Source organism: Ixodes scapularis, unplaced genomic scaffold (genome assembly GCF_016920785.2).
Source record: "Ixodes scapularis isolate PalLabHiFi unplaced genomic scaffold, ASM1692078v2 PGA_scaffold11__112_contigs__length_91849675, whole genome shotgun sequence".
In the NCBI taxonomy this organism is placed as follows: Eukaryota; Metazoa; Arthropoda; class Arachnida; order Ixodida; family Ixodidae; genus Ixodes; species Ixodes scapularis.
The window spans coordinates 23,928,193-23,955,477 of record NW_024609837.1 but is presented as its reverse complement, the minus strand read 5'-3'; the positions used below and the strand labels follow the sequence as shown (position 1 = coordinate 23,955,477).

Here is a 27,285-nt window from a genome sequence, read left to right as displayed (position 1 = left end):
GAAAAGCTGGATTAGTGTAGAATTGTTTTTATGCACAGATTCCATCTGGTGCATAACATTTTACGATTTACTTTCACGGGTCAAAGCAATAGACTGATCTCACCAAGCGTTCGGCGCATGCGCGAAGCCGCCTTAACTTTAGTCATAGCCTCACAAGGCCTGGCAGTTTGATGACGGAGCCATAGAGCGCCCGGTCGCAGATTTGGAGCGCGAGGATCTGGTAGTACAGAGCATTTCTCGGGGAACCTGGACGTCAGCGCCCAGCTTTTGCAGCGGCGAGGAACCGAAACGTGGTTTTCAAATCCGACGAGAAAAGAAGCGGTAGCCCGAGAAACGCGAGAAGCCCGAGCGGACATTCCATTGCTCGGGACAAGTGTGTTTCGGCGTCTAGCCGCAGCGGGGCGCCCGTTACATGACTCTAGTCTGCCGCTCTACCTATTCACTTTCGGCGGCCGCGTCACGTGACGATCTGCCAGGCTTTGTCAGCATAGAGGAGGTTATGTTTTAGTTCACAGGAGGCAGTCGGCAGCTCACGAGACTGTTTGCGCTTCGCACGCGCAGAGCTCCAGCGAGGTTGTGGTACGCCTAGAAAAATTAAAGTTCCCTCTATGCATTGCGGCAGCGGTGGCGCACCCAAACTGGCGGGTGAAATCGGTCTATTGGTCAAGCCATCATAATATATTACAGCGGAGCTGTTAAGGGCTAGTTTTCCCAGGATCGTATCCGTCCTCAAAAGACCTGATGACACAGAAATCTGGACAGCTACCGCCATTTTTGAGCGACGGCGGCAACCAGACAACCGGCTTGCCGATTGTCTAGTTGTTGCCGTCGCTCATAGATGGAGGCGACCTTTTGAGCCCTTCCACTCTGGCTTACCGACTTGCGGCCGGCCATTACTTCATTCCCAACATAGTACAGCTTCGCTGGCCTTCCTTCTTCACCAGAGTGGAAAGGTTGAAAGCACGGCTGAAAGTTTTAGAGCGCAGCCCTTAGGCGCCTGTTTCCGGCTTGCGGAGTCGGCGTCGGCGTAACCGCGCGGTGCATTATGGGTCGTTTCCTATGATGGCGTCACGTGTGACGTCACAAGGATGTCCAGTGGCGTAACTCGTGACGTCCCCGCGCGTTGCATTAAGGGAAAATTTCCCCGCTAAATTTAGCAGAAAGCTTTCACCGCTAAAACTTTCCCCGATAAATTTAGCGGGAAACTTTCCCCGCTAAATTTAGCGGAAAAATTCCCCGCTATATTTATCGAAAAAAAAAAAAAACCCACAAAACTTAGCGGAAAAAAATACTCCGCTAAATTTAGCGGAAAAAATTCCCCGCTAATTTTATCGGAAAAGTTTGCCCGCTAAATTTAGCGCAAAAAATTTCCCGCTAAATTTAGCTGGAAAATTTCGCCGCTAATTTTAGCGGTAAAAATCCCCCCCCCCCCCCCCAAATTTAGCGGCAAAATTTCCCTGCTGAATTCAGCGAAAAAATTTCCGCGCAAAATTTTGCGGAAAATTTTCCTCTGATAAATTTAGCAGAAAAATTTCCCCGCTAGATTGAGTAGAAAAACTTCGCCCCAATATTTAGCGGAAAAAAAATCCCCGCTTAATTTAGCGGGAAAGCTTTACCGCTAAATCTGTCGTAAAAATTTCCTCGCTAAATTTAGCGGAAAAAATTCCCCGCTAAATTTAGCGAAAAAGTTTCCACTATACTTAGCGGGAAAATTTCCCCGCTAAATTTAGCGGAGAAATTTTTCTGCTTAGTTTTGCGGGAAGTTTAGTGAAAAGTTTCCGCTGAATGGGAGGCGAGCAGGAGGGGATGAGGGGAAGAGGCATACCCTCTTCTCTTACCTTTACCTCCTCCTCCTCAAGAGCTGCGCTCTAATTTGGTGTTACATGGAATTGGAAACGTCTTTCATTTTTATTTAATTTTTTTTCCTGGATTTTAGCTTTGATAAATACATGTAAGGTTCCCAAGGTTTAATTCCGCCTGAACGCTTCTGCCAGGATGACGAAACCTGGAGCAGCCGCGGAGTAAGGTTTCGCCCATACTGAATACAATGTTTGTGTCGTGCACGACACAGAATCCTGCCTCCTTTTCAGAAATCGCATCCGCGTCGGCGCGCGCTTACAATTTCAGTGAGTACATCAAACGGGTGTACTAAAATGAGGTTCTAGTACACCCTAACCATGGTGTCGGGTGTCTCCTCCTATCGGGAGCTTCGGAACGGACAACAACCAGCCGCGGAGGCCTGGATTGAGAGCCAGCAGAGGGCGCAAAGTCTTGGGGCCCACGCCCTAAACCTCAGCGCCCTCTGGATATAGGAGCAGTGATGGAGGAGAAATTTCGGGAACGGGTATATGAGGAAGATAGGAGAACCGAAGGAAGTAACAGTCCAGTTTGTGACATCGCGGATTTTGGTCAAAGAGAATGGGAAAAGGCGGAACGAAGAGTCGCTAGTGGCACGTCGACAGGCACAGATGGTATCCCAATCAAGCTGGTGAAGAATTTGGGTCCTAAATCTAAGGCAAAACTAAGGGAGGTAGTGAGTACCATGATAACAAAAGGAAATATTCCAGATGAATGGAGGCTTAGTAGGATGAGTATGATATATAAGGGAAAGGGAGATAAGTCTGATATTAGGAATTATCGTCCCATAACCGTGACACCGGTTATTTACAGGTTGGTAATGCAGATTATAAAGAACAGACTGGAGGAATGGATAGATTGCGAGGGCATACTGGGCGAATTACAGAACGGGTTTCGGAAACAAAGAAGGTTGGAGGACAATGTATTTTCTCTAAAACAGTATATAGAAATAGCGCAAAAAGAAAACAGACAGCTCTGGCTGGCATTTCTGGATATCAAGGGTGCCTATGACAATGTGAACCAAAGGAACCTGTGGGACATAGTGGAGAGCTTAAACCTAGATGAAGGACTAACGAAACTATTAAGGAACATTTACAAAGATAACAAGGTGATTATAACATGGGAAGGAAAGGCGACAGGGAAAATAGAGATAAGACGAGGCCTTAGGCAGGGGTGCCCGTTATCGCCTTTGCTGTTTATGTTGTATCTGAGAGGATTGGAGGATAGACTAGAGAGGAGTGGGCTTGGATTCGACCTTTCTTACAGTAAGCTAGGCCAAAAAATTCAGCAATCCTTACCGGGATTGATGTATTCGGATGATATCGTACTAATGGCTAACAACAGGACAGAGTTGCAGGAATTAATGAGCATCTGTGGTAGGGAAGGAGAGGAATTAGGTTTAGATTTCAGTAGTGAAAAATCAGCAGTCATGATTTTTAAGGATGAAGTTGAGAGGCTGAAGATATAGAATATTACAGTTGAGAGAGCTAGTAAATACAAGTATCTAGGAGTATGGATATGTGATAGTGCAGAATATCTCAGTGAGCATGAAAAGTATATAATAGGTAAGGGCAACAGAAATGCAGCTGTAATGAAAAATAGAGCACTTTGGAATTACAACAGGTATGAGGTGGTGAGAGATTTGGAAAGGGGTCATGGTGCCTGGCTTGACTCTTGGAAACGCAGTGCTATGCATGAAATCCGAAGTGCATGCGAGACTAGAAATAAGACAGCGCGGAGTAGGTAGACTGGCTTTGGGGGCACACTGCAAAACGCCAAACCAGGGAGTACAAGGAGACATGAGATGGGCGTCATTTGAGAGCAGGGAAGCGGTGAGCAAGATAGGATTTGAGGATAGGTTGAGGCAAATGAATGCGGATCAATGGGCACGAAAGGTTTTCAGCTATTTATACATGAGGAGTGTAGACACAAAGTGGAGACAGCGCACTAGGAAATTAAGAAGAAAGTTTTTAGGCTATAGTGAAGATACGGAAGAGCAAGTCTAAGTTAAGAAGAAAGTTAAGGCCACAGAAAGAGATCGGTGGCTAGAGGGAATGCAGACAAAGACGGCTCTGGAAAGCTATAGATTAAACAAAACAGTTATTGCCAAAGAAAGCATTTATGACAATTCTAGGGGAAGTTCATTGTTGTTTGAGGCGAGGACGGGTGTTCTGCGAACCAGAACGTACAGAGTGAAGTACCAGGAAATGGATACAGTGTGCACTGCTTATGGAAAGGAGGACGAGACGGCTGAGCACTTGATACTCTACTGTAAAGGGCTTCACCCTATGCCTACCGAAGACAACATAGATTTAATAAAGTCATTGGGTTTTAGAGACAGCAAAGGGAGAATGGATTTCAAGACTGTAAAGATTACCAAGCAAAGATTAAGTGAATGGTGGCAGAAATCGAGAGAAAACTAGGAATTTTCTTATTAACTGATGGCAAGGGGGTTTTTATAGCCTCACTTTCTTTGGAGTGCGGAATGAATATAGATTTCACATTTAAATATTCTAAGCTTAAATGGTAAAACAAAATGGCTAAGTGGCGTAAGCTACCGCCCGATCCAAAGGGCTCAGCCGGATTCATCCATCCATCCATCCATCCATCCATCCACGCTACGAGCTTCTTCCGAGGCCAGCTCTCCCCTCGTCGGACATGGTCCTAAAGCGGAACGGAAGCGGAAGGAAACCTTCACTTTTCATTCCGCTAGAAATCGTACACTGGTCTCTTAGTATTTCCCCCCGCGGCAGTAAAAGAAAACAAAATAGGGGCTCGCCGCGTGGTCTCATCTCGCAGCCCGAACAAGCGGTCGCGTAATAATCATAGCCACGCTAGGGAGATCAGGGGTTGGCAATGCATACGATGCAAAGGGATGTGCTGGCGCTCATGCTCGGCTGCTCCCGTTGCCGCAGCGATCGGCCCCGACCCGAGAGTCCGCCAAAGCGTTAACTGTAACCGAGCCCAGGTGTGTCCTTCAGGAATCCGTGTTGGGTCTCGTTTTGTTCATAAGCTACATAAATGATATTGCAGATAACCTCGACACTAACCTGACAGTTCTTTGTCAGGTTAGTGTCGACTCAGCAATAATAGTTATTAGCCACTGGTGCGTGCAACAAGAAATAAGATATCAACATTAAAAAAAAAAGTGTTTGCAAGGATAACAATCAAAACTAAAAATATTAATGTTTGAATATGAATTTGATGGCGTACTGTTGACGCGCGTCAGTCACTTCAAATATTTGGGACTTACTATAACTGAAGATATAAGCTTGAAAATGCACGTAAATGAGCTCTTCTCTCCAGCTGAAAGAAGACTGCAACTGAAACAAGCTCCCTCAGAAGTTAAAATAACCGCCTATTTAGCGATTGCAAGTTCCATATTAGAGTACGCGAGTGCAGTATAGGACCCATTTATACAATACAAGATTGGCAGGACCGAACGGGTTTAAAGAAAAGCAGCAAGGCTTATATTGTCAAAGTAAAAAACGACAGACTCTGTTATGGAAATGCTAAAAATACCTAACTTGCCAGATCTTGAAGATAGACGAAAAATAGCAAGGTTAAGTTTTTTCTTTATTCATTGCATCAAAACATTTTCAATTTTGACGCTCAACGTTACACAAAGCCACAAGCATCTCGTTCAGTCAGAAGCGGCCATCAAGATCAAATCGCCCTCTTAATGACACGCATACACACATTTAAACATTCACTTTTTCCACGAACCATAAAGGAATGGAGCTCTCTTCCCCCGTGATATAGTGTAAATAGACTCTCCAGGCCAAATTGAAAATATTGTCGGCTCGCCTACATAGCGTCCCATAGTGGAGACTTTATACTGTATTTATTATTTTGCTTTTTTACACGTTTGAGCGTTTTGAACTCTTTGTGATTTATTTCGAGCTGTGAGCAGTGAGGTCGTGCCTGCTTAATTGCGTTAAAAAAAAAAAAATAAACAATACTGTGAATTGTGAGCAGTGAAACGGTGTCTAAGCTCTTCTGCAGCTGGCCATAACATTGGACCAATATGTTTTGCTTTCTACCGTATTGAGCGCTAAAACTTCACCCTGTGTCAACCCTTCTGCAGGGCTACCGGCACAAATAAGCAAAGAAACATGTATTAACGCACTATTCATTAGGTCGACCAACTGCGCACGCGCCGCGGAATATTGACGGAGCGCACGCGATCGGCGCTGCACAAAAAACCGCGTGCTTCCAACAGAGGGTGATGTCGTCACGAGACACGCGGTTTGCCATCATGACGCGACGCAACCTTGTCGGTGAGCCGCCAGGTGGCGACGAGGCGCGCCAGCCTCGTCTTGCAACCGTCGGCGCCTATGACGGCCATCCAGAGGAGCGCGGTGGCGACGCTGCACACGCCGACCAGGTAGTACAGACCGTTGTACGAGCCGTGCGTGTCCTTGAAGTAGCCTGCATGGAGGGTCTTAAGCCTCTGGCTGACGCCATCTTTCTGCTAATGTGCCCGAGCACAACAAGTGTCCCATTCGTTGGGCTGGGGTCTGGGGCACATTAGCAGAGTTATCACACAAAGTTATCAGTCACCAACGAGTGGGACACAAGAACGCGGAAACACGCACACCTCTGCCGCCATGCGCGAGCCATAGAAAGGCGGAATAATGAGGCGACACGCGCACGTCCAACTTCGTGAAGGCGGTTGTGATTCAAGACTTCAAGACCAATTCAAGACTTCGTGAAGGCGGTTGTGATCATAAAAGCGGACTGTCCGTACAAAAACGTCAAAATAAAACCGCCCACTTTGGGTGATGAGGCCTATCTATACACGGCCGGAGGAGAGGAGGGGTAGCGTTGTAATAGAGGTTGGGGGGGAAAGGAGAGAGCCAATAGTGTATACGCACTGGGCGCTTTTACACTATTGGCTCGGGACCAAGGAACTGGGACGATGCCGCCTGCTGCGATTGGTCGGCTCCGCACCGCTGACCAGTCGCAGCTGGCGGCGATGTCCCGGTTTCTTGGTCCCGCTTGGACCCACCGTGTAGCTTCGGACCCGCGGTGTTTGTTCCTGACATAATTTTGGATCCGTTGCGGTCAAACCGGCAGTTTCATACGGACCTTTCTCCCTGGGTTCCCGGTCTGATCTGGCCTTTGGGCCGCGACGATGGGTTACATAGAGAGCTTGCGGTAAACCGTCCGTTTGCTGTGCACCCCAACTACACAAACACGAGCCGTATTTACTGTCTACCTAGAGAATCGTCTTCTGCCGAGAAGAAAAACCGGTTCCCAGTTTCCTTCACTCAATTCCCTCTCGCACCATTCTCTCCTCCCACAGGAGCGCGGTTTTTGATGAGGAGGCTCTGTCTCTCTCTTGAATAGAAAAGAGGAACTGAGAAAACGTTTCCTCCTCTCTGGCTACTCGTTGGCCTTTAAAGGGATCGCCAAGTCCATTTGGAAGTTCAGTTTAACGATTGAAATAGAAGTCACGTATATTGCAGGGAGTGTTGACGAAGTTTGAGTCGGATGTTGCGCTTGCACACTGCACAAATTAATTTAATAGATCCGTCAAAAATCACACCGGGACCGATGACAGCGACGCCCGAGACTGTGGAAAAACCGGCATTGCAGTCAAGAGCATGATATCAACTGAGGCTCGTCAAGCGATTGCATGATCGGAGTGAACGGAGTCCGCTTGTCTTCGTTTTCCAACACAAGTTGTTAAACGATTAGTTGTTTTTCATTTAATAACAACGAAAACTTTATATTTTTACCAGAAAGGTTCACTCCAATAGAAATGATGATACTTTTTCAGTCCGCTGACGTGTGGACTCAAGTAACCCAGCGCATTTCACTCGTGAATATTAGGCGGGGACTGACTTGAAAAGAGTTCAGTTCAGAACAAAACTGACGCATCATTATGTTTTGTCAGTTTTGTCGCGCGATTTTTGGTTCCACGCGTGAAGGGAGCTGCAGTAACCGTTCCAGCCATACGCGTCGCAGTTTCCGCTCCGGGTCTATTATCGAAAAGGCTTCAGTCAGACCATAGCGCCGCCGCGATATTCCCTACACATTCATCCAGCCTTTCATCCCACGGGACCTTTCTGCGCCTGTAGTGTACTGAAGTGTGCACGAATGTGCGGGAACGGGGACATCAGTAAGCGCCGCTGCGCGGGTCCAAGACTCCATCGCTTTTACGCCGAGCGCCCTCGAGCAGGACCATACTTGTGTCATGTGCTGGGTTAATAAAGTTCGTGACGTCCGCGTTAAGCCTTTCACATGCAAGATGCCATTAGTTTTAAGCTTTTGCTTTAGATTAGTTACTATACTGCTGAGGCCAGCACATGCGGCGCGTGAACACCATTCCCTGCATTCTCCTTGATGCTTGGGTAATTTAGCAATATTAGCAATTCAAGACGTAGCTTGGCAAGCGGCATACGAGCCACGAATGTCCAGGTTACTCAGTCACGCGGTACAACGCTCCCAAACCACAAAGCGCCGCTACAGTGCACTGCGCCATCTATACGCTCACGACCACTAAATTCTTCCGAAACCGACGGTTCACTGATGACGTCCCCACCGTTTCAAAAGAGGTTGTACTGCGAAAAAGCCGAGCATAAGTTTCAGTATGCTGCCCAGAACGCGTCTCCCCGACTGGTGGGTCTACGGGGTCCAAAGAAGTGGTCCCGCGATTTCCCCCTGATGACGTCATAGAAGCGTCATGCTGTCTCCGGTCGCGATCCTGGTGGCGTCCCAGCAGCTGTGGTGGATGTGGCAGACGCGTGTTCTGCTGCAGGTTACTCTGCACTGTGGCAGTCCACGGAAGCTTCGGCAGCCAGAAGTTGGGACGCGGCGACGACAGCGAAACTCCCGTTTGCTCCTGCTTTTCGCCAGCATTTCTACGACCAACCGCCAGGATCGCGACATGAAACAGCATGACACTCCGACTTCTGTGATGTCATTTGTTGCCCCTTCGGGAGCAGTTATGACGTATGGGCAGCATAGGATGCTAAACACACCAGCCGGAAACGCGCTCCAGGCATCATAGTTTCGGTTTCGCTGGTTTGTTTTTGTACGAAATAATAAGGTGCCTATATAACTGTAAAAAAAGTCCAAACTCGTCTTCATAGTTTCTTTAGACGCACTATTTGAGGTGAGCGCGTTAGTAAGGTGTAAAAAAAAAAAAGAGGAAATAATTACGCATAAAAAGAGAGGACACGAACAGAACGTCCTTTTATGTCGTTCGTCCTTTTATGTGTAACTAGCGACTACAAGTGTTTAAGCGCAAGTCGACGTTCTGTATGGCGCGACGCCATTATCATGAACGCTTCATTGGTGAGTCATTAGCGACGATTAATGCTTCACCGATGATACCATGGTGATACCAACTTGACACCCGATGGCACCTGGTGTCCAGACAACGACACACGACGTCGGTCCAATTACACTACGAGCCGGTCATAACCTAGTCTGGAATAGGGTGACCACCTTCCTGTTAGCGAAATGGTGGACACGCGTGGCGGGGGGGGGGGGGGGGGGGGGGGGGGGGGGGAGGAGGGGGGGGGGAGGGGGGGGTAGAAGAAATTTATTAACACGTACACAACGAACCGAGGCTCTGTTAACTCATTTATTATCCTGTACTGCTTATACACCTGCCAATTGTATTGCAGCAATTAAGATAAAATAATTTTCACTACCAGTGATATTTTGAATGCCAAACATGTTATAAATGTGTCGAAGTTTAGGACCTAAAAATTGACTGTATTATAACTCAATGCATCAAATGGAAATAATAAACAGTAAATCTTTTTCGGGTCATTGTTTCCTGTGAACGCTTACTTTTACCAACATGGTCCTATACAATTTTTTTAGGATTCTGTTCTTCTTCGATCGTTGCGAGTGTGGCTGTTTTACTAAAAACAAAATCCACAGCAACCCTTTCGCATTGACATAGCAATGTGAAAATAATTATAACTTTTTGTATTTAAACTTTTGGCGAGAAATTTTTCTTACGATATTTGTTTACGAAAGGGAGAGGCACAATTCTGCATGCGCGTCGCTTTCTCCTGCAAGAACCACGGTCGCTTCCCGCAATGCTTGGATAGAAAATGGCGTATAATTGCGATTCGCACGATTACCAGTGACCTCGGCGCTTCCCCGTGTCCCGTTGATGGGCAGTACCATGAGTTGCAGAGTGAATTTTACGACAGTGTGAAATGCGGGACATATTGAAGATTTGGGAATTTCTCTGGGGGGACGCGGGACACGGGCCCTCAATGCGAGACAGTCCCGCGAGTCGCGGGACGGGTGGTCACCCTAGTCTGGAAACAGCGACTGTGTCGAGGCTATACCCACCGATCAGGAAAGGTCGGCCGAGCGTGCTCACGCCCATGAAAAGGCGGTGGATGCCGAACGTGATGGGCAGGTGATGGTTACCGCAGTGCTCCGCCAAAAGGACCGGAATCGAGATGATCGGCCCGCCGGCGTTGAGTCCGAACACGAGAGCCAGCAGGGCGATATACGACAAGCCGGTGAGGAAGGTCAGGAGCACGTAGCAGAGGCCCAGGCTGCCGAAGTTGATGACCAGGAGCTGCTCGCGGGTGATAAACTTGCGGTCCGTGATGTAGCCGGACACCAAGCGGCTGGCCAGGTCGCCCACCGACATGGCCGTCACGGACAGGGCGGCCAGTCCGCTGGACACGCGGGACACGTCGCGGACGTGGTCCACTATGGTCACGATGTAGGTGCTAAAGACGATGCCGTACACCACACCGGTCAAGATGAGAGGGTAGAAGAGCGGCTGCCACAGGAACGACGCCGCGCGTTCTTTGCCCTGCGAGCCAGAGGGACCGGCTGAGGAGATGGATCTTGGAACGTTTCTCCCTCGTCGCGCCTTAAAGGCGGACCGACCTTACACTGTCTAAACCCGGACGCTTTTTTTTGCGGCCACCTCGTTGTTTTTTGCTTCCCCGAAACGGAAGTGTCGCAACACGATCGCGCGCGCGCTCCCTCTCGTTCGAACGAAGATGGCGGCCCCAACCGACGCCCTCTCTAGTGTGATGTTCTCTTCCTTTCTCAATACGATCCGACCGTTTCTCTTTTACCCTTTGTCCGCTCGGGACTATTCCGATGTGAGCCCAGCATATATCGCTTTGAAGAAAGGAGCGCCACGCTACATACATAAAACCCTTTTCAAAAGTCCCTCGAGCAATGTTGGCTGTCGCCGTTTCTTGACCACGAAGCGCACGATTGGACCCGAGCCTTTACCAAGCGCTGACGTCGTTTTCGATACAAGCTGAGCTTAGCTAACTTCGAGCACTGACACAGCTTTCGCGTCCCCTACATGCTCAAAGAACGTGCCCAAACAATGGCCAACAGGAATAATTGACGTAGCAATTACAAGATGCTGCGCGCTTTTCAAAAGGGTCTGTTGGCATTGGCTTGCTCCCATCATTGGCTGCTCAAATCTTCACCAGTACATAATTTTTTTTTTTTTTGTATTTGTAATCCGAGTTTTTTTTTTCGATAGGTATATACTAGGCAACCCCAACGTAAGGGAACCTTCAAAGGGGCGGTGCAGCAATTATTGCGCTTTCCGTAGAATTAGTCCTTGACCTGCATAACCTACGAAACACGCGTTAATTTTACAGCGATAGCTCTTATCGGCTCTTCCGATTACTGGAAATGACGTCCGTCGTTGATGATGTTGTTGTAATAGTTGTTGATGTTATAGTAGTTGTAGCTGTTGATGTTGTAGCAGTTGATGTTGTAGTAGATGTCTCTGTTGATATTGATGTTAGGCGATGTAGGGGCGTATGTCGTCGATGTTGCCAAAACCTCGAAAAAGGTCTCCTGCCACCTGCTGGAATCGAACTTGGGTCCTCTCCGTACTAAGTGGAGGTGTTATCACTGAGCAGTCTTGTACACGTTACTCGAAAAATGTAATCGATTACAACTACAATTACTCTCGGTAAAAAAAAAGTATTGAATTAGATTGCTTGATTGCTGGAGAAGAAAAGTAATGAGAACCACAAGTTCGTCTGCTACTTTTGCTGTGATTGTGGTAACATCAGAACGCCGAGCTCTGATTGGTTCAGAATGAAAGATAGTGGGTATAACCTCAAGGCAGCTTGCATTGATGCATTGAGGTCTACCCACTATCCTTCAATCAGAGCCAATCAGAGCTCAGCGTCTTTCTGACGTCACCGCATCTCTTGCGCAAGAAGCAGACGACTTGCTCTCGGTATTGGTCTTGAAAAAGCAACCGTCACTTTTCCGATCATTTCAGATATTTAAAACGACACATGTTTCTACCAGTTTGAAAACGTGTCTCTCGTAGTGTCCCTTATTGGATTAGAATCACCACATTACAAAACTAATTATCTTCTTAATCCGAAAATTTCGGTAAACCAAGTCCCTGTCTGGGACTTGGTTTGAGGATTCCTCGGTAGGTAAAGCTGCACAAACCAAAGATGCCATTGGGAAACGAAAGATAGTAACGGCTACGAGTAGTTCTTGTACTTACAGAAGTAATCACATTACTCTCGCGATTACTTCCAAGAAACGTATATTAAAATGATTGAAATGTTACTCCAGAAAGTAATCGATTGCAAGTTATTTCGATTGTTTGGGGATGCGTGCCATACAAGTCTGCCACTGAGCTACGCCACGCTGTTAACAATCCGATCTAAAATTAGGCTTTTTGTAGTACCCGATGCCCGCTGCAAACGCTCTCTAAAAAAAAAAAAAAAAAAAAGTTGATAACAAAACGCCATGTGTAGCGCAAGTTCGTCTGTCAGAATGTCAAGCTCTGATTGGCTCCGATTGGAAGGATAGTGGGTAGACTTGAAGGCAGCTAGCATTGAGGTCTATACCCACAATCAGAGCCCGGCGTTCCCTATCACAGCCAATCAGAGCTCGACGTTCTGACGTCAGTGAAAGACCTGCGCAAGAAGCAGACGAACTTGCGTTCCGCATTATAGCACTGCCAATGTCAAGACTGCCAATCTTGCTCAGTGAACTTTGCAAAAGGGTCTGTTGCCAGTCAAAACAAGCGGTCACGTGATGCGATGACGACGATTATGGCACCAACGTTCATTGTACACCCGCGCGGTGGGGGTTAGCAAATTAAGTGCAGGGTCCGCTCTTATAGGGTTCGGCTATTCCCGCCATTGCATCGGTCCCAGGGCTATTGCGAATGCTCATCGAGGCACTAACTGTCACTCTCCCAAATCGGGTGCTTACGCAGTGTGTCCAATCTACGAGCCGCATTCGACTTGATCCCCACGTGTCATCAAATCAAAGCCGCTCCTCGAAGCGGCGAGCAAATGACAGCTCTCTCTTAGAAACGCAAGGCGAGGGCATATCGCTCCAATAGAGACCGAGAGGAAGGTCCGAGGGCCAGTCAAAAAGCGACCCACGTGGTTCCCGGTCCAGGCGATCGGCCCTGGCGGCGGAACCGGCGCCATCGGATCGGAGAGCATGTAGTCGACCGAGCCCAGACTGGCCGGGAGTTGGTCGTCGGCGTCTCGGGACTCTCGCGGAGAGCGCAGCACGAAGGCTCCCACCATGGCGTTGAGGACCATGGCCCCGATGATGAGCATGGTGCCTTGCAGGCCGTACCTGCAGGCGGAGCTGCTCGGATTCGCGCTTCGACAACTGCGCCACCGAACGCTCTGCCACACTCAATTGGGATGCGCTGCTGCAGCGACCAATGTCCGGAACGTATACATTCAAACAATGAGCTGCGATACCATAGGCTGTGGGACGTGTTCTGAGCGCAGCTTTCTTCCGCGGAAGACACCATGTGGCCGCCCTTCGCCAGGCGGAATTTGGCCGTGCCCGGATGAGTTCCGAGCGATTGAGATAGTGAGGCCGAACCAAGCCTGAAAAATCGACGTACTCAGCAACGTTTCTAGATTACCTCAGTTGCGGAACTTCCGCAAAAGGGGGTATCTTCCCTCACTCCCTTCAGTCTGCCTCCCGTCGTTTGAGGAGCCATCTAGATTTTCGTTTCAAAACTCTGTGCTCCATAGAGTACGGTGGAGCGCCATCTAGACGTTGCGGTCCAAAACGTACGTGTCGCATAGAATACATTGCAGTTACCAAAGCAGCCGTCCGGCGCCCCGAACGGCGGGAGGCGAGTCGTGGTGAGTGAGGGGGGGGGGGGGGGGGGGGGGTACTGCTCGTGCAAGCAGTGTCACAAGCAGGTTAGTAACTGAGCTAATCTAATAACGTTGGTCCTCAGAGAGCTCCAAGTTTCATCGTAGGCTTGGTGGCGCGCATCAGCTCGAGAAATTTCCAAGCGCTCCGTACCCTTCAAAAAACAAAACAAAACAGAACAAAAACAAAGAAACTTAATTGCTTTGATTATTTTAATTAACAGACAGCATGTGTCGTGCACGCATTAGGCGTATGTTATGACTTGTTATTGTGGGGCTTGCACTCTTGTAATCTCCGGGTTTGCCAGGATGATCGAGACAAGTTAAAAGTTTTTCGGGAGTTGAGTGTTTCGCGACCATGTTTTAATGGGCTCTGCCTCTTCGGAGGGTGCGTGTAGGGTTTTGAAATTTCTTGAATTACGAGTAGCCCCTACTGGTAACTGAAGTAATCACGAGAGGAGGAGCTTTATCGCGTCCTTGTCTTGAAAAACTGGGCTCTAGCAAACAAGCCAACTTTCTGCCATTGGGAATGGTCATTCCTACTGGCATACATGCTTCACGGTGTTAGAGGAAAATAACATGGACGACGAGGACCGGACGACACCAGAAACATGTCGTCCGGTCCTCGTTCTCTATGTTATCCTCCTCTAACACCGTAACTTCCCCAGCACGCTCCATTTCTACGAGAGTATACGTGTTTTCTTTTGCGATGGTTTCTAGCCCAGCTGGTTCAGATTTTCCAGCATCTTCCTCCTTAGCTTTCCCACTCGACTCAAAAGCGAAATGAGAAATCACGTGGTCGTGACTTAGTATTTTACCGGAACCGATGACTCCAAGCTTCCACAGTGCTTTCTAAGCACGGTGGAAGCTTGGAGATAAATGCCATCACGACACTAATTGGCTACAAATGCCAGTACAAATATTCGTCCACGGATTGATTGTTGACACGCGCATAAGTTCAAGTGACGCAATGCTCTTGTCCAAAGCATGAACTGGGTTCGACTGACGTGCTTGGGCACCGATGATTCATCATAGTGAAAAGGCAGGGAGCTTTCGGAGGAAAGGAGGTAAGAAATAGTGCGCTATTTTTTCAAAGTTTCGCACCAAAAAGCAGGCTCTCGGCTTCCTACCTTCATGTACTAGTTTTCTCTTGGCCCTCTAAACGATATGCAGAGTTGGAAAGCACTGCAGGATGCATAATCTATTTTGCATACCCTGTTGGTAACAAGTGCAGTTTTCTTTTGGACTGTTTCAGATGCCCCCTATCTCATAAAATGAGCGTGCAACCGCTTCCATTCAAACAAAGGTATTGTATTTAAGAAGTGCGCGTGTTCGGTGGGCACTTGGCGTCTTGTTGAAGACACAAAAACATCCTGCCTTTCTACACTACAACACTTAATTCTCACCTCACCTGTTTCCGAGTAGATGATATACAAATGACTTTGACTGCAGGCATGAAAGTGGCGGGCTATGAAACGAGCTTGCAAACGAAGAAACCGTTGTAGAACGGGCCAGGATCGGTTTCTTCTTGATCACCGCATTCTTCCCCTCTCGCATTCACGCAACCGTCATCAAATGCTGACGTTGACAGTGCGCAAGAGCTTCGTTCAACATCATAGTGTTCCCGGCATGCTCCAATCGGCACTTTTTTGCTCTTGCTGAGAGCTGCCGTTCAGCGGGCCGCTCTTTCGGAATCTTCGGCAGTTGAGAGGGACAACCCCGAAACTTAATAGATCGATTTCACTAAGCGTTCCACGCATGCGTGGCGCCGCCATAACTTTAGTTCAGGAGGCAGGCGGCAGTACGATTCGTGCCGTCTAGTGCTCTACACGCGCAGAGATCCAGCGCGGTTGCCCCACGTGCAGAAAGACTAAAGTTCCCTCGGTGCATTGCAGCAACGGTGGCGTAGTCAAACTGGCTGGTGAGATCGGTCTGTTGTTTGATGCGGCGGTCTTTGCCAAGGACGCGCGTCGTGCAGTGATGACCAGAACGTTTCCATTGTATTCGGCCGTCCAAGTTTTCGACACAAGATCAGCTTCGAAATGTTTCTCACAGACGCGGTCCGTCGCCTGAAGTTTGCCATCTTTCCTTTATATTGCACGCCGCCAAGTGTAATTATGCATCTTCACGAGCCGCAAATACCGAAAACGTCTAGCGACAGCTCTTTTACCCTTACGCTCGGGAGAACAAAACACTTTTTGCCCATCCAAGATTCTTACGCAGCGTGGCGAAATTTCTAACCAAACAATGCAAGACGTGGCAACGAGTGACTCCCATTAAGGTGCACCCGTGAGCGATACGAAGGTGAACAGCCCTCTTCTTGTTTTTGATGCTCCTGCAAGTTTTGGAACAAGTTACAAATACCGCTAGGACGAGGACATACGAAGAACTAGACAGGACAGGTGCTAACTCGCAGCTTCTTGGTCTGTCCTCATCCTAGCGCTATTTGTAATTTAGTATGTATAACCAACTAGCCCGCCAGAATATTTTGATATTGGAACAAGCTCTGTTCCAGAAGAGGGCTAGAAGGCAAAGTTTAGACCTTTGGTCACGTACCATTTGAGACGTTGAGAGTTAATATAGCTTTCGAAAGCCGTAAAACAGGCAAGAAACCAAGTAAGGTGTTCATCTTCATATTGCCGGCGGGTGTACGTATGAAGGTATATACTGCGGCGCAAGCCCTTTAAAATCGAGTATCCCTTATGCGCCAAGACCAGCGTTTTGAAGCGCTAGACAAGTAAGGTTATCGCACGGCGCTTGTGAAAATTGCAAGTGAATCTTGGCCACGCTGGCGGCGAGGCGGCGCCATTCAGACTCCTCTTGCTCCTTTATGAGAGATCCACGTCAAAATAAATGACGAACGTAAGCAATTGCTCGCATGCATTTGCCCTTCCTTTTTTTTGCTTCCATAATCGCTCTCGGTACACAAGGAGCTCATTAACCGGACCCAAGCATGCACGCACTGAAAGCGCTCAAATATTGCGTAATATATCACCCCTTCACGATAATTCGCGAAATGGTTTTCGCTGAAATGCATCTTTCCATGTATCCATGCTTTCGTTATCTTGGTTTTGTATCGCGGCAGGAGTGACATGTAGAACATTCAGCAGCACGCGTCTGCGACTAAGACGTCACGTCCCTGATCGGCGCTGAGCGTGCGCAGATTTGCCTGAAGTGCGTCGTCTACGCATGCGCCGACAGCAGCACCACCGCAGCAGTGTGACCCTGGAGGTAGGACGCTTCTGGAGGTGACATGATGCTTTGGAGCTGGACACGCCCCAACGATGACAGGAACCAAGATACGCTCCTGAACGAAAAATAGAGCTGATCTGGTGCCAACAACTGCTTTGGTCACCCTCTGGTCACCCTCCCGAGGGTGACCAAAGCAGGTGTTGGTGCCAAGTCAGCTCTTCGTTTCGTCTAGCGCGGAGCACAAGTTCGTCTGCTTCTTTTGGAGGGGTTGTGGTGACGTGGGAACGCCGAGCTCTGATTGGCTCTGATTGAAGGACAGTGGGTAGTCCTCAAGGCAGCTTGCTTTGAGGTCTCCCTACGGTTCTTCCAACGGAGCCAATCAGAGCTTGACGTCGTTCTGACACAACCCCTGCAAAAAAAAAGCAGACAAACTTGCTCTCCGCATAGCGTTTCTTGGTTTTTAGTCATCGTTGGGGGCATGTCCTGCCACCACAGCGTCATGTCGCCTCCAGAAGCTTCATACCTCCATGGATGTGACGCTGGCGTTCTTAGACCCATTTCGAAAAGACATCCATATATTCCTCAGCAGTCGATAGTAAAGACACGTGATGTTACTTGTGCGGGCTTTAACCGTCGAGGAGGGGGGGGGGGGGGGGGGGGCGTGAAGGTTTGAGGGATCGTACCAGTCAGTGAGCTTGGCAATGAGAGGTGGAAAGATCATGCTGCCCAGCGAGGCCCCCGCGAAGTTGAGGCCGCTCGCCGACGCCTTCCGACGCGCGAAGTAGCTGTTCAGCACCACCACGTTGGTGCAGATGGTCGTGCCGGTGGCGGCCCCTGCATGCGCCGCTCATCAAGAACGCGTCTCCGACTGCTGTGTATGTGTGTCCGTCCTCGAAAGGGGTCTCCCTTAATTTCCGACTCAAAACGTCTGTGTGTTGTGCATGTTTTAAATAAATTTTCACACCCTTTCTTGCCCATCATCAGCAGTTCAACAAGGCTCAAATCTAGGACTGGCAATGTGACGACATTGCCACGTGTGCAGTAAATTCAAATCTGTTGCTATTCGCTGATGACACTTTTTTCTTGGTATTTGTTTAATCGATGACAATAAGCGTCTACAGGACGATGCGTCGCGTATAATAAATTCCTGTTGGGCAATTTTTTTCGTTAATTAATTAAGATAAAACTAAATTTGGGTCGTTTTGTAAAAAAGCGAGAAACACTTATTTATCCACATTCACTTATCGTTTAGCTCTCACTCATATTGCCTGCCGTTAGAATGCTGCGACTGATCACTCGTATTGGCGCCAATTCTTTCTCAGCTGAAGTGGCTTAGAGGTATGCATCAAGTCGATTGCCCCGCTAAATCTAGCGCAGAAATTGCGTTAGTGTATAATGTATCACTTTACGCTCGTAACCTCAAGTCCGCCGCGGTCGGTAACGTTATTCCGAAGGAATAAATTATATATTTCGAGTGCGCCTTTTTTTTAAATTCTCAGTTGTTTGTGAGATGGTGACTGAACCAACACTTTGCAAATGTTGAACGATACTTCAGTTATTCTGAAAACCTATTAGATCGAAGGGTTGGGCTCGATTGTACGGAATTCGCGAATCTGATGCAGCCCGAATAGAGTCCTTGTGCGTAGATTTTATGAAAGGTGTTCTGACCCAAGTCATTTTCATAATTACGAGCGTCTACGTAATAAATGATGTCTTCCAAGTTCTATCTGTGAAAAGGCTGTGTTCACCGTGCACTAAAGACTCCGAGCTTTTGTGCATTGTGAATATCAATTCTGCTTGCCTGAATAGAAGTTCTCTAACTTTTAACCCTCAAAAAACAAAGTATGTAATCACCAGCATCGACAACTCAGACGCGTATAAGTAATTTATGGAATGCGAAATTCGCCATTTTTGCCAATTATGCTAAATTTTTTAAGGCAGTTGAATGAAAGGCCTATAATATCCGTGAAGAGCCTTTTTGCTTATGGACTTCGATATATATATATATATATAGACATGTCCTCGACTGTTCATTTTTCTACTACTTTGAAACTTTCCTCTTTTCCTGCCTCAGTCTCGGGCTAAGAGCAAATAGAATATACAGCGTGTTTTTTTGTTTTTTTTTAAGCTTTACAGATTTGTTTAAAAAAAGCTGTGAAAGTTACACTTATGCGGCTTATGCGGGTGAGCTATAGGGCCAGGGGGGCATTATGTGGGTGAAAAATGTTTGCGATAAGTCGGATAATTAATTGAAATTCGTTAATTATCTTTTTAATTAGTGAAAATAGACACATGGTTTCCATTAGAAACTTACTGAGCGTCATCGGGAACCACTAGATCAACTCTTTTTAGAACGCCTTGAAGCTCGTGGGAAACTCGGGGGCGCTCCAAACGTGCCACTCGTGAAGCAGGTGCGAAGCTGGCAATGGCAAAACGCGGATGATTAGATTATCATCGCGTTCCGCCACTGCCAGCTTTGCGCCTACTTCACGAGTCGTAACTTTGGAGCGCCCCCGAGTTTCCCACGAGCTTCAAGGCGTTCTAAAAAGAGTTGATCTAGTAATTTTCAATGACGCTCTCTAAGTTCCTTATTGGAACCATATGTCTAGTTTCAGTTATTAAAAGTTAATTAACGAATTGTAATTAATTAGCCGACTAATCGAAAAGATTAGCCACCCACATAATGTCCCCCTGTCCGCATAACTCACCCGCACAAACCGCTTAAGTGTAACTTTCACGGCTTTTTTTAAACAAATCTGTAAAGCGTAAAAAACAGCCTTTCCACTCTCGTGAAGAAGGGAGACCAGCGGAGCTGTACTCGATACACTGTGTGCTTCTTCTTCGTCGTCGTCAGTTTTTCGCGCTGTTTCCTCCGATGAATGCCCACCAACGCGCCCAACTATCCATTCTTTTATTGTAGCTGGAAAGGTTGCCACCATCTACGAGCGACGGCGGAAACCATACTGGTTGTGTACTTGCCGCCGTCGCTTATAGATGGCGGTAGCTGTCTACGTAGGTTTGTGTCGACATACACGGACACGATCTTGGGGAACCTAGCCCTTAACAGCTCCGCTGTAAAAAACAAAACAAAAACACCCTGTATAAATTATACGCTGTGCCACATTGAAGACGCTCGTGGTTCATGGGCAGAGGACTTAAAAGATTATGGTGATGAAGTGTCTTGCTATCGCCGGCCGCGATCCTGGGGGTGTCACACCACCGATGCTGAATCTGGCAGACGCCTTTTCCGCTGCAGTTCGCTGTCTAGCTTGTCAGTCCACAAAAGCTTCAGCAGTCAGAAGTTGGGAAGTTGCAATGACACCGAGACACTCGCGTTCTCTGCTGCATTCTTCCTGAAGTTCTTTGCCCAACCGCCAGGATTGTGACCTCCGACAGCGAGACACTCCGGCTTTTGTGATGTCATTTGTTTCCCCTTCGTGACCAATTAGATGCACGGGCAAAATAGGACGGTCGGAGACGCGTTCGCAGGCACCGTATCAGGGTGGCGTCGCCGACTATTCCTGCCACGACGACAGTCCGCCATTTCGACTCGTCGCCATGGGTACGTTGCATTGTCGAAAAAGAGCATGGATAGAAATAAAACTTGCGTATAATTCAAACAACAAACGTCTGTATGCGGAAAACGCTGAACCGACTAGCACTGCTTTGCGAACGGCGAGCTTGCGGACCTTTTAACTTTTTTTTTTTTTTGGCGAAATTAGTTGAACATACAAATATCAACCATCCATACAAATGAGAGGAGAAATTAAATGCGCATTCAACCGCTTGACTACCAACTGTTTAATGAGAGTCCTCTTCCTCTTCGACTAGCTTTTTTGTTATATTTTCTTCTTCACTTGTTTCTGTATTCTGCATTTCATGAGAGCCTTCTTCTTTGACTAGCTAGTCCAAGAAAAAATAAGACTTTAATTAAACAGTTGGTTTGGTAGTCCAGCGGTTGAATGCGCATTTAATTTCTTCTCTCATTTGTATGAATGGTTGATATATTTTATGTTCAGCTAGTTTCGCCCAAATATGTACCACGAACTAGCTTAACTTTTCCCCGTCGTAAGTGCTTTTAACTGCTGTCGCGTTTAAAAGTAGGAATCAAAAATAAGAGCTCTAGCTGCAAGGCCCTCGCTCACGCACTCCAGAATAAAAGGTGGAGAGGCGTCGTAACACATAAAGGCTGAACTCCATGTAGCGAATTATGCAAAGAATAACTGGCGAACGTCGCCGCACGGCACGCTCACTTCGCGCGCGACGTAGCAGCCACTGTGCAGATTCCACGCGCAAAGCAAAAGCCGCCGGGATCAATTCGTCGATTTTCCGCAAAATATTTGTCCTATAGAATTCTCGACGCTTGCAATATTGAGCTCTTGGGCGTGCACGCGCTCGAGGCGCGACCACGAAACGCTTTTGGGTCGCGCCAAATCCACGAAGGGAATTCCCCATTAGTCGGACTTGAAGTGAGACGGAGGTAGTCGCGAGGCCTTGTGGGAAGAACCTGAGAGGGACCTTCCCAAAAGTCTCATGGCGAATTCCACTGGGCGTTTTGGAGCGCTTCGGGATCGACTTTTCTGGAGCGAGCCTATTTCACTGGGCGATCGGGATCGAGACCGACGTGTTTCACTGGTCGTTTTGGATTAGCTCCTGCTCCAGATCTCGATCTGGATCCGAGAAAAGTTGCTCCGACGATTTCGGCAGATTCAACCGGAAGCCAGCCGGGCCAGCCTTCGGCGCACACACGTTACTTCCTTTCTCGCGGGGTATCTCGCCTGATCTCGCCCATCTCGCCTCAGAAGAAGAAGCACGTCGCGGGCTGGGCTCCTAGATTGTCTCGACATCGGAAGAATTCGTAATGCTTACCCCTTGGCTCGACAGGCGGTTCGTTTTTCAGGAGGGAGAAGAGAAGGTATTCGGCCGCGCTACGAGCATTCCGGCAATCTTTGCTAGAAGCGCCTGAGCCATTCCTGCCGCTCGTGCGTCCAACACGTGTTAGCGCCGCGATTGCGAAAACGTCTTCGAAACGACCGCGGAGGCCGCGGAAAGGGGATTCCCGGGCAGTTGAATGACGGGAAGGCATCCGCCGATCCCAGAGCAGTAGTCATGTTCCACTGGGGATCCATAGGCGGCTCGAACCCGCTCGGATCGTGTGCTCCAGTCCGGATCTGGTCAACTGATTCCGGCGCGCTCCAAAACGCCCAGTGGAATTCGCCATCAGATTAACAGCAGAGGGTTCACCAAAAAACCTTCCCTGCAAGAACGGCCAATTTTCGCTCACTCGCTGAGCCCTACGGTGCTCAAGAAGCAACGACGGCATCTTACCAAATACGAGCCCAATGAAGACGTAGTAAACGGCAAGGTTGTCCCAGACGAAGCAGGCAATGCCGCTCAGGGTGGCACACAGCGTGGCAATCATGGTCATTGTACGACCGTCCAAGTACCGTAACATGATTCCACACGCGAGTCCTGCGTAGACGTGAATATGCCCACAACGCTTTTCTCAGAAGATACCCGCTGGTCACCGTGAGCATCATCAGTATCCACAACCAACCAGCCGACGTTTCGCTCAAGTGATCACTCCAGTTCTAAGTTATTGACAAAACATATTTGAGCTTTGACTCTGCCTCTGCCTAAGCTCCTGGGTCCGATCGCACGAGAGATGCGAACGTACGAAGGCTTCCTACAAAATGGCGAGAGCCAAGAATGGAGAGATGCGTACCTTGGAAGCAGTTGGCCGTGAGGGCAATCTCGAAGGGCCAGGAGGCCAACCGACGGCTGATCCTGAAGTTTGCCACGAGGCTGACCAGGAGTACGCCCGAGCTGCGCATCACCATGGTCGACCACACTTGCACCCAGCAGCACGTGAGGGCCACGAACCAGGCGTACCGGCTGTCAACCAGATGGGCTCTTGAACCTTCCGGGGCGCGTCGTCGGCGTGGTTTGCGTACCGCAGCCCTCGCCTGCATCCCATCGCAGACTTCAGAGTCCGATCTTCACGTTATTAACTGTGTCCACGTATTCAGAGGCTTGTCATCATAATGTCACTAATGACAGTAAGACGGCTAATGCAGTAGAAAACTAAGTATTTAATAGGGAGAACTTTGTGTGTTTGTTTCTTTGTTTATTTTGAGTGCCCAAAAACAGCCAAAGTTTATACATTGATGCACTTGTTAGTAACATTTCAGATAGCATATAAACGCAAACAAGAAAAGTATGGTCGCCTCACACACCTCTAAAGGAAAAACACAGGAATTGAATAGTTGCAAAGCATGAACATTATTTCAATACATGAGGCAAGCACTTCCTAAAATGAGGTTGGTCAGGGTTGAAAATGTCAATGCCATCTGATTCCAAATGATTGAAGTAGTTTTGCAGTCGGCCCGAGGGTGGCGTGAAATCGCTGTAATTGACATGGAAAGTGCGACTAGCACGAACATTTCTACCGGGTATATTGCCGCGCGCGCTCGCCAAGTAGGCAGCGCGCGCGGCAATATGATAGTTAATAGATGTGACCAGAGAGCTAATATCGTGATTAGAATGTATGCATTTAAACAAGAATAAAAGGTCGCGCGAGCATCATCTTGATGCAAGGTTAGTGATTTGCAATTGTCTAAGCACTTCGTTGTAATCATATAGATCGTGTGATGGGGATCTAAAATGATAAGTTCTGGCAAATCTTTTCTGTACGCGTTCCACATTATTGGAAGCTGTAGCACTAAGGCTGCTCCAAATCACAGTGCAGAAGTCATGTTTTGGAAGAACTATGTTTCGATAAAGTACGTAGAAAAGGTAAACACTTGAAAAACACTTACTAAATCTGGTTGAAAACAAAACCAGGGGTACAAACGTCGCGGGCGTCGAAAGCGGCGTGACAGCTGGATTGAGCGCTGGCAAAACACTTCCTGCACGACGCGGCACAGCTTCTCTTACGACCTAAAACATTCGACCTTGATTGTTCTGGAACTACATTGTGAGTATGAACAAACGTGATTCTCAAGCATTCTAGACCATTCTATTAAATTACAGAAAGATAAAAACAACAGGCGATTGCAGAGATGGATCCCCTGCCAACTGTATGAGCCAAGCATGCTGCCGACGTAGCTACGCCGACTTGCAGGCGGCAATATAACGGCGTGCGAGACATGCACAGTCCGGTTCGTTATACATGCATTGCTTTTCGGAGGGGCGGTTTGATGATGACTTGATTAGAGGTGCAGGAAGAGAGATTTAGTGTCCTCGCCCCTCGCCTCCGAAATTTGTTCGCGTTTACCAATGCCTCCCAAGCAACAGAGTGTTTCAACAAAACTGAGAATTAAAAAAAAAAAAGAAGTGTACTCGAAAGAAATAAATCATTCCTTCGGAATAACGTTACCGACGCGGCGGACGTCAGCTTACGAGCGTAAAGTTAAAGATCATACACCAACCCAATTTTTGACGCTAGATTTAGCAGGGAAATCGACTTGATGCATAATTCTACGCCGGTTCAATTTAGAAAGAATTGGTGCCAAAACGGCGCCGCTCTGAGGTAGGTCAAGAGTGCCGAGCTCGATGGACGTTTGAAGAGGCGCAGAGGAACTGCTATCGTGTTACATCTGCTTCTGCAGCAAGAGAAGGCGTAGTATATATATCAATATTGGAGCTGTATGTGCTGTGAATTCCAGTGTCACCAAACACTTTTTATTGTAATTCTTCCCAACCTTGAGACCCTCCACGACTTGAAGAAATTCGCCCGCGTATTATGGTTGTGCCCACGAAAGCGAACCTTTTCCGCATTAAGGACGACAGCAGGACATAGGAATTATACTTGGGCGGGAGATCCTACTCATACGCGAGCTGCTCCCGCAGTACATAGATGAGTTAGAGAGACAAGTTGGTGCATAACTTGTATCCACTTGGACCGGTTATCACCGGGGGAGGCGTCCGAACTATCCGGGAGATGGACGGTGCAGGGAGATCCCCCTCCCTTGTTCCGACGCCAATGCCTGCAGAGGTGGCAGATGGTGTCTCATGAGTAGTTAGCAGCCTCGGCAGTGCTTTCCTACGGAGATGAGACGCCGTTGCGAACAAGCCGACCCTGCTTGCCGTTTCTTCCGAAACGGTCATCTATATCGTTAGGTAACTCTTCCCGGGAAACAGCCTTCATCAGGATTCCCTCTCTGCCGCTCCTGTCGCATCTCTTGGTCGCCTCTCTTCGAAGATCGATTTTAACTTCTCGGAAAGAAAACGCAAATGATATCACCTCGTCACATTATCTTGGAGGCAGAATTTCTTCGCGCAATAATTCAGGTATCTGCACAGCTACGTATGTAAACAGTTTTGCATCTCCTGCATACAACGTGAACCCAGCGGCGCCATTGAAACTTTGAAGGGATTGCATAAAGTAGTTTCTTAACAAATGGCGATACGATTTAACATAAAGGTGTAATTTAAACTGGTGATAAAAATATAAGAAGAGAAGTTAGAAAAAAATGATAGAAAACTTTTCCTACGGGCTCAGTCGCTTGAAGCCATCACGTGACATGGTGAGTCACTTTTATTTTGAAAAAAAAAAGGAAGATAATAAAACAAATTCTAGATCCCTTCTCTTTTACCAGTTTTTTTTAATAAACGCCACGGGAACCCACAACGTCATTAGTTAATTTCGTGACAAAGATCTTTATCCGGATGTTCGACCATAGAAATAGAATGGTTGTAATGCGTAGCATTTATATGGCTTAATGTTTTCGTGTCTGCGCCTGGGATGTACCCTCGATGACATCACGCTGACGACTTCACGGTGTTCAGAACAGTTAGTGTACGAAATCCTACTTCGAGTAAGCAGACCAGACCGGGCCCGTCCGTTGACCACGTTTTCAAAGCATTAAAAGAAACATAAATTCATGAAACAACCGAGGAGCAGAGTTCTGCCCCCGTTTGTTGCACATTCAGCAAACGTAAGGTCAGTCTATCTATAACGCCTGGGCACGCAGTTCACAAAGCGCTAGGCCTGGCGCACGGCTCAACACCTGTTGTACCCGTGCATCAGCCATCAAACCTTGCCTAAGTCCTACTCTGACCTCAAGGGGAGAAAGAAGACCCACCGGACCGATCGGGAAGGAGAACGGAGGCCGTTTCTGTTCCTCCCGGCGCCGAGGAACATGCTGGCCCCTGAGGCATCTATATTGTCGGCGGCCGCAATCTCAGCAGTAGCAAAACGTAGCCGTCCACGCCAGCACACCGCAGACGAACTAAGAGAGCGGAAGAACGCCATTAATGCTTTCGCATTCATAACTCATAAAAAGTGCTTAGGTGTGCTCGGATTTTTTTTTAAGTCTTGCATTTGTCTTCACGTTCTTTCCATGAGTAACCTGAGGGTACACTTTCTTTAGTTTATCCGGCGCTGTTAATGCAGCCTGTACTTTATACTTGGGGGCTACTCTTTTTAAGTTATGGGAAAGACTATATCTGTTCGTTACAATCGTAGGCCGACGCCTCCTGTCGATCTTTGTTTAGTTACATTTCGTGTTTACGTGCGTTCAAATGCTTTAAAAACTGACTAGCTAGCATACCCAGATTCTTGTAGCATTTGCTCTTGTTCATCAAAACTGGTCCTTGCTGCGTGTTCACATGACTTGGACAAGGCTGCTTTTAAGCAGCTATGCAGTATTCTAATTTTAGTTAGCTTAGAATGGGCAGAGTCATATGGAAGGGGGCGTTTTTTGGAGCGTGAGTAGGTTCAACAAGTGTGATTGTCTTAAAAGGATAGCTGGAGATCCAGAAATTGCAGCTTGCTGTTGACTGGTAATTCACCTGTGAAGTTTAGTTTTTGTGCTTGTTCCACAAAGATTGTACGCCACAAAGGTCGTCCTTCATTTGTCTTAAATTTGCTCACCTTTACATTTCTCTTTTTTTCCACAGGGTTTTTGTTTAAATGTAAATTTTAAAATTTAATTCAGTTATTTTTATCACTACAACCTCTCCACAACAGTACATTTTTTCTATTTCTTTTTTTCTTTTTCCGTAATTTCCAATCACCAGATTTCACGTTTTTTCTCGTTTTTCTCTATAAAGAGCCAGTTCTGAGAAGCCCTTGTCCTGTCATGTGCCTTTCATGTTCCTG

At 47.7% G+C, this 27,285-nt stretch overlaps 1 protein-coding gene across 1 annotated transcript; it reads right to left on the bottom strand.

Moving 5' to 3' along the window:
• Nucleotides 1-6,091: 6,091 nt before the first annotated feature.
• Nucleotides 6,092-22,635, bottom strand: LOC121835175 (monocarboxylate transporter 13-like). Its single transcript, XM_042289153.1, has 5 exons — nt 22,509-22,635; nt 17,864-18,014; nt 13,248-13,449; nt 10,183-10,660; nt 6,092-6,288 (listed from the first exon to the last, which is right to left on the bottom strand). The coding sequence occupies exons 1-5, from the start codon at nt 22,633-22,635 to the stop codon at nt 6,092-6,094; spliced, it is 1,155 nt and encodes a 384-aa protein (XP_042145087.1).
• Between the last annotated feature and the right edge of the window lie 4,650 nt (nt 22,636-27,285).